General features: G+C 39.8%; 1 protein-coding gene across 1 annotated transcript in view; it reads left to right on the top strand.

Moving 5' to 3' along the window:
* Positions 1–8708: 8708 nt before the first annotated feature.
* Aldh18a1 (aldehyde dehydrogenase 18 family member A1) overlaps positions 8709–17502 on the top strand; it is a 40915-nt gene continuing 32121 nt past the window's right edge. Inside the window, exons 1-2 of the mRNA XM_076834199.2 lie at positions 8709–8872; positions 11649–11762. Of these exons, the coding sequence (XP_076690314.1) occupies positions 11678–11762 (85 nt within the window). The 5' untranslated portion in view covers positions 8709–8872; positions 11649–11677. The remainder of the gene's footprint in view (positions 8873–11648; positions 11763–17502) is intronic.

The raw sequence follows: 17502 nt of genomic DNA, 5'->3' as shown, positions 1-17502 counted from the left end.
AAAGCAATAAAAATATTTCCTTCATCATCTGATAAAAATATTTTCTTCTCTACTTGTCAAGCTGGAGAGACAAATGGTCCTCCTTCAACCCTTTCCACTGTGTTTTGCCTGACTACAGGTTTGCAAGATCTTCATCCATCTGCGTGCAGGCACAGTCAGGCCAAACAGGAAGAGAAATGCACTCCTACTGTCACCTAGAGTGAACTCAGGAATGGCTACCGTCTGGACTTCAGAGGATCTGACTATTCAGGCCAGAAAACTGCTGGCTGTGCATTTGTCTGGCTCCTCTGCCAAAGTCTGGCCACACCCTTTACCCAGGGATGAGTGGAGAAAGCAATTCTTTCTGTTTGGTTTCCAAAGTGCATGTTGGAATGCCAGCTTCCCTTTTCACTGGCAAATGACCTTACCATTCATTTCTGCTCTTTCCTTCCCTTCACTGTGGTGAGGAGAAATAAAACCAAGAACTTTGTTGCACTAAGTCTAGCAGCACAGAAGCTAACAGCCCTGGGATGAGCTTCATGATGATTGCTTTTGTGTGTATGAGGTTTATGAAAGAAAAGAAAACTTTCAGAAATGAGCATAATCGTGGTCCAGGGATGTGGCTCAGTAGTAGAGTGTTTGCCTAGTATGCATGAGGCACTGGGTTTGATTCCTAGCACCACATAAAAAAATAAACAAAAGGTATTATATCCATCTACAAGTAAAAAAAAATTAAAAATTAGCACAATAGCATATGAATGAAGGGATTTGGAATCTTTTCCTGGGAGATATTCTCTGAAGACCCCAATTTTATGCCAGTGACAGTAGTGGTGGGTTCAGCATGGAATCTATTTTTGTAAGCATAAGGTACCTTACAAAGAGCCCTGACTGCCTGGCCAAACCAGAGATTCTGGCTTGCAGATAAAACTCCTGAAAAGGTAATATCCTATTATTATTTCTGAGTGGAGAGGAATTGGTTTAGAAATATAATAGAGAACTTGATAGCATAAAAAGGCTTAGGCCTGTAGTAGACTCTGCTATTCTTGTAATTAAAGTAAAAATTTTATGGAAGCTACCTCATTAAATCTAATTATTTTAAACATTAAGTCTTTTAGTGTAAGGAATTGAATATAAAGGATAGGATGCAATGCTGGGCGTAATGGTGTATGTCTGTAATCCCAGTTTCCCAGTTACTCCGGAGGCTAAGGCAGGAAGATACTAAGTTCAAGGCCAGCCTATGAAATTTAGACCCTGCCTCAAAATAGAGAATGGAAATGGATGGGGATGTAGTTCAGTGGTAAAGAACCCTTGAGTTCCATACCCAGACCCCCCCCCAAAAAAAAGAAAAATGAATAGGATATTATAGAATAAATCTAGTGAAACTGTGGTATAACAGTACAGATAACTCTATGACCTGACAATTTGGTGGGGAAAGACTTAACATGAGACACATTTGTTCCAAGAAGCAAATATCAGTGTGGCCTAGATTAGTAAGGGGAAAGCTTTGAGGAGGTGGTGAGATTGGCACTAATGTGGTGGGATGGGTAGGACTGGAAGAATGAGTGGAAGGGAGGAGGTGATTCCAAGAACCTATAAAAATCTGAGTGAAGGCCCAGGCCCTATGGACCAGGTCAAGGGACTAAAGTGATTATAGTAGAAACATTGAGTAGACAAAAATGTCTGGGAGCTTATTACATGGGGACTTGAAAACCAGGCAGAAAGGACTGGGAAACTTTTAATATTAATGCTCTGAAACTAAAATTGCCTTTTAATAAAGCAAATGCTTTGTTATACTAAATCCTGCTTCATGAGAAGAAAAATGCTAAATGTAAACACCATCTCTGACTGGTTTATCATTTTGCTGCACTCCAAAGTCCCTGGAAAGTAATCATTTTCCATGGAAGAAAGGCAAAGTTCTTGTGGCAGTGATCACTAAGCCAGAGGAAATGCTTCTACAGGCTGATTCTTCACAGGGAATATAGGAACTGGGAAGCCAAAGGCACAGTTTGCACCAGTGTCCACTGTGTGATCCCCAACAGATATGTCATTTAATTTGGCAAGGAGGCCTTAGTAAAATTGATCACAAAGCTGGTAGAATAGTTAGGTTCTCCAGGTTTGGTCTTTAAGGGAAATAACTTAATGTGACAATAGTCTTTATAGTCTTATAAAGACTTAAAAGACTTATAGTCTTTTAAGAAGACTTATAGTCTTAAAAGTGATATAGTCTTAAAAGACTTATAGTCTTTTCATTTTCTGGGGTATATAAATACTGGAATTGGTGGGTCAAATGAAACTCTCTTTAACTTGCTGAGGAACTGCCAGACTACTTTCCAAAGTGACTATAATATTTCACAGTCCCACCAGCAGTGCATGAGGACTCAAATTTCTCCACATTCTAGAAAACATATTTGTTACTTTTTAATTTAAGCTATCCTAATATGTGTGAAGAGATATCTCATTATAATCACTGTGTCTTTTGTTTTGTTTTGGTTTGGTTTTGGCAATGCTGGGAATTGAGCCCAGCTTATATATGCTAGGCAACTGCTCTATCGATGATCTATACCTCCTTTTAAATTTTTATTATGAGATAGGGTCTTGCTAAATTGCTGAGGTTGGTCTCAAACTTGTGATCCTCCTGCCTCAGCCTCCTAAATCACTGGGATTACAGATGTGCACCACTGCACCCAGCCACTGTGCCATTTTAATCTGTAGCATACAGAGATCTTATGCCAGAAATAAGCACTTGCTCTGCTAATTAACTATTTGCCAAATCCAAGGCTGTTGAACATGCCTTAGATAAGATTTTATGGCCATTTTATCTCTACTGTCCTTGTAACAGAACTTCACAATGATTCCCTTTTTCATTTGAGTAGTTGGTACACATTAGGTTCTACACCTAGTTTTTCGACATTTTGAAAACTATAGAAAATGCAATCTTCTTAATTCCTCCCCTTTATCTAAACAGGTAAGTTATGAACCATTTAACCTACTGCATGAAAGGTCTTTATTATAATCATGTATTCAATTTAAAAATAAGTTTTACTGTAAAGGGGTATGTACAATTTGGATAAAATAAAATTCAAATCACAGCCAGTTCACTGCAGGTGCGGGAAGACAGGTACTCTCAAATATTTCTAGTGGGACTGTAAATTCATAGAAATTTCAGGAGAAGGGCAGGTAGCTATTTGATAATGTGTATCAAAATCCTTAAAATATTTATAAACTTTGATCCAACAATTCCAGTTATTAAACATTACCCAAGGAGAAAAAAAATGTTCAATAATACAGGGCTAGTTGTAGTTCATTTATAGATTGGAAATTGTCATTGAAAATTGTGTAGACTTGCCTTTACTGCAATAGGGAAACATTTATGATCTACTTTTACTTGAATGGAACAGACTGAAAAATAGTGCATATACTCTGTTTCTGTTTTGGTAAGACAAAAAAATATTTTGTGTGCATGGCATACAAAAACTCTGAAAGGCTACATGTCGAAATGAAGCTTTTAAAAAAGGTAATATCTCATATTTTTATAGATAGAAAAAATAAAACTATTTTTGAAGAAAACAGGCATTGCTCTGTTAAAAGAACTTGTGTATGTGATCTGTAGGAATGTTCTGCATTTATGAGTAACTTCCCTCTTCTATTGATATATTTGTTTGGCATTCTAGGCCTGTCTAGGAGTGGTTCCCAAATGCCTGTCGCAGTATAATCTACTGGGATTCTTATAAAAATGCTGATTCTTGGGTCCTACCCCTAAGAGATTCTCATTCACTGGGTGGAAGAAGGGGCTTGCAAAGTGAGGACTCCAAAAATCTGAATTTTTTTTAAACTCTCCTAGTGCTTCCAATGTACAGCCTAGTTTGTGAAAATTATAAAATGATGTTGCATAGTGTGGCTGAAACTTGTTTCATTTAAATGTCCCATCACAACCAACTCATGAATATGTCCACCCTTTCTCTGAGCATTTCTATTACTTAGACCTCTGCCTGCTAATGGGCTCAGTGTTTCAGTCAGCTCTTTTGTCGTTGTGATCCCAAGACCTGATTATAACAACTTAAAGGAGGAAAAATTTATTTTGGCTCACAGTTTCAGAGGTCTCACTGCATGGTTGGCTGACTTCATATCTCTGGGCCCAAGATGAAGCAGAACATCAAGGCAGAAGAGTGTGGTGGAGTAAAGCAGCTGAAAACATGGCAGCTAGAAAACAGAGAGACAACTCTGCTCACCAAGGGCAAAATATATACCCCAAAGACACACCCCAAGTTATCTACTTCCTCCAGCCACACCCTACCTGCCTACAGTTATGACCCAGTTAATTCATATCAGTGGATTAATCCACTGATAAGGTTACACATCTCATAATCTAATCGTTTCATCTCTGAAAATGTTTGCATTGTCTCACACATGAGTTTTTGGAGGACATTTCATATCTAAATCATAAAACCCAACCTTTGTGTTCATGTCCCATGTACAACCTTCCTATTCTTACCATTGAAGATTTGCCCAAGAATGGAGTCCTGAACCACACTAAGCCAGGAAGATTTTCTCTTCCAGGAATTTTCAACTGAGACCAAGACTAGAAGTTTGCCAGGATTGGACACTAACTGGAAGAGATGTCTAGGACTGGAGAAGCCATTTTCTACCAAATGTTCATTAATGGAGAGTTTATTAAAAGAAAAGGACTTGGGAACGATATTGGCCAAGTTATATGATTATATTGTGTGCATGTACGAATATGTAATAACAAATGCCATCAATATGTACAACTATAATGCACCAATAAAAAATGTGGGAAAAAAAGGAAGAAAAAGCAGATGTACAAAGAGAAATGTAATCAAGAGACTGAGAATGGAGGATATATATATATTTTTTTTCCTAATTTTCCAAATCCTTGTCCTTGCCCCTGTGAGACCCAAGTTTACCATCTTGGAGACTATCAGTTACTTCTAATAAATTGCCTTGTTGGAATGGGTTTCTGTTCTTTACAATTAACGTGAGGCTAAGAGAACTGAAGCCCATTGGTGTGAATATACTATGTATACAACCAGAGATATGAAAAATTGTGCTCTATATATGTAATAAGAATTTGCATTCTGCTGTCATATATAAATTTAAAAATTTACATAAAGAGAATTGAAGCCTAACAGAACTTAAAGACAGCATCTAAAGAATCATCCCTCAATCCTGCCTTCTTATAGCCCAGTCCTTAATGTCCCACTTCCTATGTGACTTTCTGGCCATGTCTAGCCCTATTTCTATTTGCTGAGACAAAAGTTAAATCCCTCCAGTCAGAAAGAATCTGTCTTTTTATTATATGCAGGAAAGATACCATAGTTGAATTACTCTCTTGACTTCTGTGATGAGACAAACTAGCTCATGTGTCTGATATTTGATTTTTCCCAATCCACAGCCACATATCCCATTTCTTTAATACAAGTAGTAAAATAGTAATGGAAATATCAGTAATAATTAAAATAGAAAATGTCTGTGGAGCATTAAGGATTTTTATATTTGACACTCTTTAACAACTGTATGAGACAGACAAAGATGGTGTTATTAGCCCTTCTTTCTTTTTTCAGTGCTGGAGATCAAACCCAGGGCCTTATGTCCAAGACCACTTTCCTATTTGAAAAAATTAAACCAAAACAAATTAAATTTATTCACTCATCAAATATTGAATATCTCTTATGTTCCAGGAATATACTTCCTTGTTCCTAGGGACTCACAATTCTAGCAGGGAAGGCAGACAAGTAATTACCATAAAATGCTGTGTGGGTTAAGAAAAGAACCAGAACAAGCCTTCTAACATGGAGAAAATCCTATTCCCTTAGCTCTAGCTATACCCACAGTTACCTAATTTGCCCAAATTACACGATGAGAATCTTAAAAGAAAAGCCAAGGTAACAGATATAAATTACATGAGGACAGTTTTACTTCTTTAACTTTTTTTTACCCTACTTCAAACCCAAAATGCTCAAAATTTAATATGTCCCATGCTCTCATCCTGTTACCAAACTCAGGTTCTTGGATCCAGAGTTGTAGAAATGAGCATTGGGTCCAGAAAGAATTTGAAGCACAGAGAAGGCTTTATCTGAGACTTCTGCTCCCACCAGAAGGTAGGCAGCACCCAGGGGACAGGAATCCCATACTGACCCAAGCAAAGAATAAAAGGGAATAGCTTTTGTGGCATCTCTGGGATGGGCAGAACCTGGCCTCTTGTTGTCATCACAGGTTCTGGTGGGATTTCAGTCATCCTGCACTGTTCTCCGTCATGCTTCTTTGTGTAATACATGTCACATTACGATGGGGTTTTTTGTTTGGTTGGTTGGGTTTTTTGATACCAGGGATTGAACTCAGGGGCACTGAAATACTGGGCCACATCCACAGCCCTATTTTATATTTTATTTAGAGCCAGGGTCTCACTGAGTTGCCCAGTGCCTTGCTGTTACTGAGGCTGGCCTTGAATTTGGGATTCTCCCACCTCAGCCTTCAGAGCTGCTGGGATTACAGACATGTGCCACCATGCCCAGCCCTCATTACCATCTCAATTCTCTACCTAGTGATGTGTGTTTTAGTGTGTTAATAATGTAAAGGTAACTGTGATTACCTGGTGACTACTCTATGCATGCATTTGCCCCTTAACACTCGAAGTTGTCCCTTATCATCTGGTAAACTCTCTGACGTTAATATTTTCGGAATAGCACACTCTGTCTGGCATTAGCTGGCATTTCTGCAGACCACAGTCTCAGAAGTGGAGCTGGCTTTCCAGCTTCCCACCTCCTGGCATGTAATCTCACCCCTATAGCCTTGAAGACTGGCTCACCTTTTAACTCCTAATTTTCTGGTATGGCTATTAATCCAGGAAGACTGAGAGCTAGCTAGACTGTCATATTTTTCCTGAAAAGTGTTCATCTCTAACTCCTAAGGGCTCCTATTCTTGGGGGGGGGGGCTGACTATGCCAACCCCTTACCCCAAAGAACTGCTTCATCTATTTTCTGACTCACTGCATCACAGCATCATCAGCTTCCCAAGTACTCCTCTGCTCACTCTCCCCCTTCAAGTAGTAAGTGTTGTCAGTTCTTCCTCTTTTTTGCTCCCACACCCACTGACTGGGGCCTTTTATCCAGCCATCATTTCTTCCCTGGCCTTATCAATAGGTTAACTAACTTCCTAGCTTCCACCCTTTTACTGATTTCTGACACAAAAAATCTTATCATATCATTCCAGGACTTTGAAAGTTTTGGTACTCTGTCTTTGAGGATCAAAAAATTTCAGAATCTTTAACTTGGCTCTGAAAACCCATTTGCAAGGTGGGCTCCCTGCCAGGCCTCTTCTGTCCCATCCCACAGGCAGCCTCTTTTCAAAGAGCACTCCTGCATATTCCTTTCCCTCTTCCTTATATTCATGTTCCCCTTTTCTCTCTGTGTGAACTATTTACTTCTGGTCCTTCAAAGCACAGTTCAAATGACAAATCTTCTAAAAGCTATACCTGAATCTCTGGGCACCCACTTCTCTAGTGTTCATCATATTGTGCTGGAATGATTTGCTCATATATTTGTCTCTCCCATAAGACAAGTGAACCCATCTAAGGAGGGGACAATGTTTTCTTCAACACCTAGGGGAATGCCTGGCAAATAAAGTAGTTGTCAGTCCATTTTGTGCAGCTGTAAAAGAATGCCAAAGACTGGGAATTTTATTTTGTAAAATGGAAATTTATTCTCACAGCTCTAGTGGCAGGAAAGTCCAAAGTCAAAGCCCTGACATCTGGTGAAGAACTTCTTATTTGTCCTCACATGGCAGAATGCAGAAAGACAAGTCAGGGTGCCATAACATGGTTGAAGATCAGAAGAGGGTAAACTCACTCCTGCAAAACTTACCTATAATGCCTTTAACCAATTTATGAGTTCAGATCCCCTTCTAACCTAAGATCTCCCATTAGGTTTCACCTCCCAATACTGCCGCGTGGAGGATTAAATTTCCAACATATGAAATTTGGGGAATTGAATTGAGGTGACAGAAGTAGCCAATGTTTAATGAATGAGAAAAAGATGTAAACAGACTCAGTCTTATTGTCAGGACTATAAAAACACAAGGCATCAACCTCCAATCAAACACCCGGCCCCCTCAACTATGCAGGGATGTTCTCTGAAGAAAACACACAGAAGGTAGGAAAAGAGGAGAGAAGCCCTCTACTCTAAGGTTTGCATTCATCTTTGGAATAATTACAATCATCAGAGATTACTCTATTTTAAAAGGCAATATTCTTACCTCTACCTTTGCTGAAAGAGTTAGGTTGACATTAATAGGAAAACTTCCAGATACTCAGGTGGCAAATCGTTTGATTGTAGTGCCAAAATTTACCCATTTAAACAGCCAAACTTTGTATGACCGCCTCTGTAAATCAATCCGAACTATTTCCGAGGTAAGAGTGGGATATAAATGATCAACACTGACAGACACACCTTACGAAATTTACCAGCAGCTGAGGATGCTAAGCACCTTTGCTACCTCTGGAAGGGCGGGCTGGGGCTGCTCTTGACAGGTGGGGGACCCATCCCTCTCGGAGGACGTGGAGGTTTTCCGGCGCCGGAGCCCCGCCCACCACCGCCCGCGTCTGCCAGGGCCTGAGGCTGGGTCCGGGGCGGGATCCGCCACGTGGAGCGCCTGCCGGATTCTCGGAAGGCGCCTGCGCGGTTACCGCAGCGCAGCTCCAGGGTGGCCTGTCACCCTACGTCAACAGCGGAGGCCCCACGGCCCGGGTTTACTCCAACGCTGCTGACCTGCTGACGTAACGTTATCGTGCGGGGCGCAGACGGAAGAAAAAGGAGTAGGAGCGTGGGGCAGCATCAGACCCAGGGGAGTGCGGGCCTGGCGGCTTTGGCCAAGCAGGTAAGCTTTGTCCTGCGGGGACTGCAGGCACCGTGGTCTCTGCGGAGGCGGGTGCGCGCCCGGCCAAGGCGGGAGGAGTGTGAGGGCCACCCAGCGGGGATGAGGCCGCGGGCCTGGCGGGGACGGGGCCAGGCCTGGCGGGGGTCGGCGGGCCGGTGCAGGCGGGCGCAGACTGAGAGAGAGCCGGGTAGCTGGGCCGCCCTGAGCGCGCTGCAGGGCTCGCGCACGCTTCCATATGCTGGGGGGCGGCGACCTTAGGTTTACTGATGGCTCCGGGCCCCCCAACCTCCGGGTAATCGCACGAGTAATGGGCTAGAAGAATCTGCAAGCTTCTTCTCAGCCCCAGAGTTCGGAAGCAGTTTCCACTGCACCTGGCTACGATTGTGGTATAATAGGTTTGTAACAGGCAGGGGCCTGTGTCTGCAGTTCGCAGTGGGCCCACCTGGGCATTCGGGAACGTCTCTGGAGCCTGGGATTAGCTCAAAAGAGCCTTTTGCAATTGCCATACGGTGTTTGATTTTTCTTTCTAGCACATTAGGTCACACCTGAATTCCCCACCCCCACCCCACGTACCTTACCTCTTCCCCTTTCATTATCTTCTGCCCTCTGAGGTGGTGAGATTTATCTTTGGGCCTTTGTCTTTGTGTAATGGTGAGCCATGTACTGAGCATGTGTTTCTTGGGTGAAGTTTGTTGGGACTGAAGTTCAGTTTTCTGTCTACATCAGTAAGATAAGGGCTTTCTGTTTAGAATATGTAGAGAGGTTCTTGAGAAATGTCCGGAGGCAAAACGTGGAAACTTTTGCACCTGACGACATTGAGTCTAGACACAGTGTGCACAGTCGGACACACACACACACACACACACACACACCCTTTGCTCCCAAGGATCAGCTTTCTGCTTTTTGGGGAGTGATAAATTCTAGCAGGATGAACAGTCCATTGCAATCAGGGAACTCAGTAGGAGACAAGTGGTACAGGGGAACAGGCCAGGTGGCCTGGTTTCTAGGTCAGTCCTCAACAGGTAAATTAATGGACCTTTCAGAGATTGCAGGTACCTTTGATAAAAGAAGGGTAAACAGTCTGCAAATATGTGTGTCTCATATCCATCAGTGACTATTGACTTCTTTGTGCCTGTGATGGGTCCTGAAGAAAATAAAAGAAGAAAAGTTTGAGAGACATGTTAGTGCCTAAAAGACAGGAGAAGGAAGACTGATATGTATTGGTCAGATTATGATCAAGTACTTTCCATGTATTATCTCATTGTAACTATTACTGTCCCTCATTTAGCAACGAAGAAATTGAGGCTTAAGATTAAGTACCCTCCAGAAGGCACCAGCTTGCAAGCACAGAGCTTGAGCCCAAATCTGTTCACCTTCAAAGTGCATGTTCCCTGTCCTGTTTACCTGGCTGTCAGTGGTGAATTGGGAAAAGCCAATCTGGAGGATTAAATCCAACATGGAAGGCTAGAGTTGCTGGGGAAGTTTTCATGAAGAGGTAGACCTGGAATTTGGTGTCACCATTGATTTTTTTTTTTTTTTACCCTTTGGCTCTTCATAAGTATTTTGGAGAATTCACACATAAATATTTATTTAGTAAACATTATTAAAGGAATTTATATAGAGACAAATATATCATGGGTTCATATCATACTTAAGGATTTTACAGAAACAGAAGTCAATAGAGATCACTTAACATTTTCAGTTGCCTATCAGATGCCATGTGTTTTATAGCAGATGTGTCCTGCACATCTCTCGCCCACTTCTGTGCCTTTGTACAGTATAAATTGTAGAGCAATGTGTGCCATTCCTTATTTTTCTTCACTATGAGACTAACTTCTGGTTTTCTGAGGCACATTTATTTGGAATACACCTCCCAATCTATAGAGAACAAGTTAAAGGGGAGCCTACCAGCAAAGAAAGGGTTTTTCTTATCTTATGAAAACAGCAGTGTCCCCATAACATAACAAGTGCTGCTGCGATAATGAATGGCTTCTTTACCTTGTGAATGTAGGAAGGAGTTCCCCGTTTGTTTTTTTGTTGTTGTTGCTTTTATTTTGTTTTTAGAATTAAACTGTTTGAAGCCTCCAAGTTTGACCAGAGTAGGAAAATGCCCATAACCACCCTGTCCTCCATGCTGAAATTTCTAGTCATGTCCTCATTCATCCTCATGAGATATGCTCAGTCATTTTAAATGTTAGCCAGTTGTAAGCATTGCTCCCCCATTCCCTTCCAGGGATGTGGTGTTGCTTTAGATTCCTGTGGGAAACAGGAAGAAAAATGTGGCTGCAGCCTCTGGCCTTTCATATCTTTTGTGGAGGACAAGAATTAAGCTGACATTTCAAATATGTGAATTTCCATCTTTGGTTGGGAGGTGATAGCAGGAGAGATCTGTTCTAGGATGCTGGATTTGTTCATCTATTGGAGACCCCCTCCCCCCAACAGTGTAAGGATTGTAATGAAGATCTAGTATCAATATGTAAACATTGTACCTTAAAGCTTTTTCATCACTCAAAATATTCATAGCCATAAATTGCTGTTTGCTTCTATGAAAACTAAGATGGCATTAGAAAAAGAAGGGCTAGGGCTTGAGAGGGAGCCATTTGTCTCTTCTTTCTTTTCTTTTCTCTAATACAGAAGAGATAGGAGTTACTCTAATGCAGAGGAGTTTAGAACATAAGGGTCAAATTTTTACTCAAAGATTATGGGAAAATGGAGGAAAATAAAATGAATTGTGTAGTATTTTTCATGATTTACTTTTTAAAATTGCATTCTACAGATACTTCATCTCTCAAACCATCTCTCAGCATGTTGAGTCAAGTTTACCGCTCTGGGTCCCAGTCCTTCAACCATCTCCTGCCCTGGGTCAAGTCCATAGCTGTCTCCAGATCTCGTATGTATTACTGATGAGTATGTGGGGGTATGGTGGTCAAAGTGCTTTTCATACAAGTTTGTATTGTTTTTGTTGTTGTTGTTTTAATTTCAATTGACTTTGTTACTGATTTAATCAGAGGAAACTGCTTTATGGTCACTTTATGCTATGAATGTAGCTCTTGCTGCTCTGCCATTGCAATTTATTTTTTAAATGGATATGTTTCTTTCTCTTCCTCTTTCCCTGCTCCTCTCTAATCTCAGGAGAAATGGGATTACCTTTCTTCCCCATCCCGTGTAGATTGATATGTCCTTGAGTACCATACCCACTATAGGAATGAAGTAATCCAGACTTTGGGCATGGTACCAGAAGATCTCAGAAATGACTGTATCCCAAATTTACAAATGAATTACAGCTTCAACAGAGAACAGATGAAGAGTAGCCTTTGAATCACTTCTTTAAAAAGTTCTGCTCCCTGTTCCTCCTAACAGGAAGAATCACAGACTCTGGGACGGGAGTCCCCTGTGTTTCTCCTTTGCCAGCAAAGCAATAAAACTTTTTTTCCTTTTTCTTAAAACTGTGTTCTCATTATTGGATTAGCATGAAGGACAAGAACCAAGCTTTCAGTAACAATGACACTGGTCTGTTTGGGAAATTTGGCTGTCTTTTCCTGATTTCGTGGAGAGTCAGGATGCGGAGCTTTAGTATCGGTGACTCCATTTTGATTTTTAGTCTGGTTTGTTGTAGTCCGATGCAGGAGCTTAATCCAAAATAATGTCTTCTGTAATTTTTTTTTTTTAGTTGTAGATGGACACAATACCTTTATTTTGTTTATTTATTTATTTTTATGTGGTACTGAGGATTGAACCCAGTGCCTCACATATGCTAGGCAAGCACTCTACCACTGAGCCCCAGCCCCTGTAATTTTTATTTAACAAAGTTTTTACTACATTTATTTTATTGTTAAAGCATATTTTTTCATTTAATTTATAATTTAAAAAATAGCAGTACTGTTTTTTTTCATTTTTTATTTATTCTTTTTTTTTCAAAGACATAGGTTTATTTAGGAAACTAGAGAAACACATTCAAGGAAGAACTGGGGCAATCTCAAAAGAGAGGCACTTTTGGGGTAAAGCAAGGAATATGCACTCAAGGGAGGACAGGGACTATCTGTAGAGGGAGACACAGCCACTTTTTCTTTTTGAAGTATTGCTTTTTAATATGGAAAACATAAAAAAGCTCAAGGAAAAAGAATTCATAATGCCACTGCCCTAAGAGAACCATAGTTAACATTTTGGTAAAGTTTCTGTTTTTTCTTCTGTGCCATGCTGGAAATCAACCCAAGACCTCACAAGTGCTAGGCAAACCACTGAGCTATACAGCCAGTTCTGGGAAGGTTTTTATAATACATTTTTACTTTCTCTCTCCCCACCCACACACATATTTAACTTTTTTTTGAATGCAATTGATCCAAAAATAATATTTGGCAGTCTGCTTTTTATAGTTAGATAAAAGGTATTTTCCCATATCAATAAAATATCTTGTATAAGTTAATCTCTACTGGCTGTAGATTATTCCATGGTATAGTTTCTTAAAAATGACAACATCTTAAATTCTGATGATTAAGTGTTATGTTAATTACAAAAAATTTAGAAAGTACAAAGCATTTAAAATTATAATTTTTTTGCCAACCATATATTCGCATTATGGAAATATCCATTATTAATATTTAGGAATATTAAGTTCCAAACTATTTATCTATTTATAGACACACACTGTTTTAAATGTGATTGTGCATGCTGTTTTTGACTCTTTTCCTTTTAATATTTTTAACAATGAATATCTTTTTCTTTAATTTGGTCTAATTAGTTTTTAATATTATCAATGTATCACACTGTAACCATTCACCCATTAAAGGACATCTAGATTTTTATTTATGGGGGAGGGGGCACCATTTTGAATAAGGCTGCTTTGAAAATTTGTGTACAGGATTTTGTGTGAACATAGTTTTCATTTCTCTGGGATAAATGCCCAAAAGTCTGCACTTTTTGGGTGTGATGGTAGTTGGATGTTTAGTTTTACCCCAAACTGCCAAACTGTTTTTGCAGAGTAATTGAACAATGGTTACATTGTTACATTCCCACTAGTAATATATGAGGGATCCACTAACATCAAAGTGACAATATCAAATGTAGATAAAACGTAAACCCAAATCTACATTTCATCAGCATTTGATATTGTCACTTTTATTTTAGCCATTTTGATGGATGGATGATGTTAGTTTTAACTTGCTTTCCCTAATGACTAGTGGTGGATATCTTTTCACATGATCATTTACCTTCTCTGTGTCTTCTTCAGTGAAATATTTTTTCATGTCTTGCTCATTTGTAAATGGATTTTTTTGGTTTTCTCCAATTGAATTTTGAGAATTTTTTTGTATCTTCTAGGTACTAGTCTTTTTTTAAAAAAAATTTTTTTTAGTTGTTGATGAACTTTATTGACTTTATTTTTTTAAGTAGTGCTGAGGATCAAACCCAGTATCTCATGCATGCTAGGCGAGCACGCTACCTCTGAATCACAACCCCAGCCCCTAGGAACTAGTCTTTTGTCACATATGTGGTTTAAAAATATTTTGTCCCAGTTTATTAGCTTATCATTTCATTTTCTTAACAGGGTCTTTCACAGAAGAAAGTTTATTTTGATGAGGTTCAGTTTTTCAATTTATGGATTATACTATTGGGGTCAAGTAAGTCTAAGAACACTCATATATAGGCCTAGGTTCTGAAAATTTTCTCATCTGCTTTTTCTAAAAACTTTATAGTTTCATATTCTATATTTAAGTTTGTGATCCACTTGAGTTAATTTTTGTATCAGGTGTGAAGTTTAAGATCAAGGTTCATTTTTTAGCCTGCGGATATCCAGTTCTAGCATCACTTGTTTGAGGTCTGTGTTTGATGTTTTGAGATGGCTGCCTCTTTGATATCATCCAACCTGATGAGTAGTCCATCTCCAAGCCTCACTGCAAGATGACTTGCTCAGTATCATCTAGAAAATCTCAGTCTCCCATTCATATGAAGAGGAATATAAAGGTTAAAAGTTTAAAACACTAGAGCAGGCTTCCCACATGTGAAAACAGTCTGCAGTGCATACAAATTAAGTAATTTAGTGACTTAAAACAACAGCTGGCTATTTAGGTCACAATTCTGTGGGTTAGCATTTTTGACTGGGCTCAGTTATCAGTGACTGTGCCGGCTCTTAGAATGGCTCAGGACTGATTGCTAGGGTCTTGGGAGGCTCCCACGGGGATGACAGGTCACCTCTGTTCCATGTTGTTTCCCACCTCCAGCAAGCTGTCCATCATCTTCATGTGTGTGGGTTCCCAAGAACATCATGTATGGATGCTACAAAGCCTCTTGAGACTTAAGCTCAGAATTTATACTGAGCAGAACAAGTCACAGGGCCAGCCTAGACTCAAGGAGTGGGAAAGTAGATTCCACCTGTTGGTGTGAGAATCTACAAAGCATTGTGGCCACTTTTATAATCTGGTAATATTGATAAGTTACTCAATTTCTCCAGGCCTCCATTTCCTTTTTTATAAAATGGGAATAAGAACAACTAATAATGTATAAGAATTCTGTGAGATGTAATGATAATATCTAATACTTTCTTATAATGCAGCTGTATTAATATTAGCTATAGATTAATATTATCATATAGCTATATTAATATTACTGTGAAAGTATTAGATCCCTGTTTATGCATGAACTCATTTCACCCCCCATAACAACCTAATGAGAAAGGTAAAGTAGCAACAAGTAAGCAGAGGGGCTGTGATTCCAACTCAGACATTCTGGCTACAGAGCCTACGTGTGTCCTTTTTACGGCCTCTACCTGTGTATAAACCATGAACTGTGACTGCTTAGCACAGTTCATGGTTTATAGTAAATGTTGATTTCAGTATTTTTGTTGATGATATTATTCATCTTATTAGCCTCATTTATAGAAGGAGACACTTTTACAATTTTTTATTGGTGTCTTATAATAATACATATTAGTGGGACTCAATATGCCATATTTATACATGCACATATCATAATTTGATCAATCTCTTTCCCTAGTATATTTCTTCTCCCTCCCTCTGATCTACTTGTTCTACTCTAATAATCTCCCTTCTCTTATTATTAATTAGTACATTATAATCATATGTATGCATATATATATAAGCAATATTTATTGTTCTATATTCATACATGGACATAGCATAATTTGGCAGATTTCATTTTCCAGTACTTCCCCATGCCCTCTCCTCCTCCTTTCCTCCTGATCCCCTTTCTCCACTCTGTTGGTCTCCATTCTATTTTCATGAGATTCTTTTTTTATTTCTTTTCTTTCTCTTTCTCTCCCTCTCTCACTTTATCTCTCTCCCTCTCCAATCCAACCACTCTCTAGCTTCCATTTGAGAGAAAATATTTGACCCGGGACTTTGTGAATCTGGCTTATTTCACTTATCGTGTTCTCCAGTTCTACCCATTTACTAGTAAATGACATATTTCATCCTCCTTTATGGCTGAGTAAAGCTTTGTTGTGTATATAGACCACGTTTTCTTTATCCACACATCTGAGGCACTTTTTGATCTTGTCCCTAGATTTCTGGACCTTTCTATCCAGATTTTTCTGGACCCTGAAGTCCTTTGTTCACTGAGCATGATAAGCAGACAAGCACTGGAGAAATAAGAAAGGCAAAGTGAAAAGATACATGCAGAAGAATCCAGAAGGCAGGCCAGGAAGAGAGCAATCATGGCAGGTTTCCTAACTAAGGCCTGGAAGACAACCTCACCAGTTGCTAAACATGAGGGCTCTGATGATGAAGAATTAGGGGCTTCTTGTCCCTTGGAGTATAATCCTTGATACCTCTGAAGAATTTGGATACCTATCCTCCCACCACACCATGCCACATGAAAGTATATACACACACACCCTCACCCACGCTCACTATCCCTTCAGATCAACTAGGGAAACAGATTTTCTTTGGAACTTAGAGCTTAAAGTTTCCTTAAAAGATGAGAAAGGATGATTTCATCCAGAAGCCATGAATTTTCCTAACCAAGTCCTTCTCAGGCCTCAGTGTGAGCCTTAAAAACTATAATATGCTGTAGAACATTTTTTTTTAATGTCCCCCAAAAGGTAGTCAATCATGGAAGGTAAACAGTGTTCAACAGGAAACTCAAGAGGCCCTGGGTCACATGAAGCTCTTCTTGATGCTAAGACTCCCTGGACTTGCTGAGTTTTTATCTGTTTGAAACCTTGCTGATAATTGTGACCCCTTCTTGAACCTTGTCATCCTCAATCTACTGTAACCCAGTTGCTGTAGCCAGAATGACCCTTGATTGCCTGGCACCAAGCTGTGCCAACCTCCTCTGTCGATAGAGGCTGTGGGTCAGAAGTCTCCTTTGTGCTAGCCTGTCTGCTAGATTCTGATTGGTTTCTGCCATTTGATCACCCTGGCTGACCTGCTGGCCACACTTGTGCACCTAAGGTGCTTTAGGAGCCTCCCCACCCATGTTTATACCCTTTTAGGACACAACAGCCCTGCAGTGGTCAGGAGAGATAAATAACCAATAGGCTTAGAACTGATAGTTACCATAAGGACACATACTTGATGGAGCTCTGAGCTCTGCAAACACCATATTGATGATCCTAGGTCTTGATCCCAGATTCAGATCCAAGGAAATGAAGTCTCTTCCTTCATCACCCTTCTTTC

The sequence above is a fragment of the Callospermophilus lateralis genome, chromosome 15, assembly GCF_048772815.1.
Source record: "Callospermophilus lateralis isolate mCalLat2 chromosome 15, mCalLat2.hap1, whole genome shotgun sequence".
In the NCBI taxonomy this organism is placed as follows: Eukaryota; Metazoa; Chordata; class Mammalia; order Rodentia; family Sciuridae; genus Callospermophilus; species Callospermophilus lateralis.
This window is presented reverse-complemented; position numbering and strand designations above follow the sequence as displayed.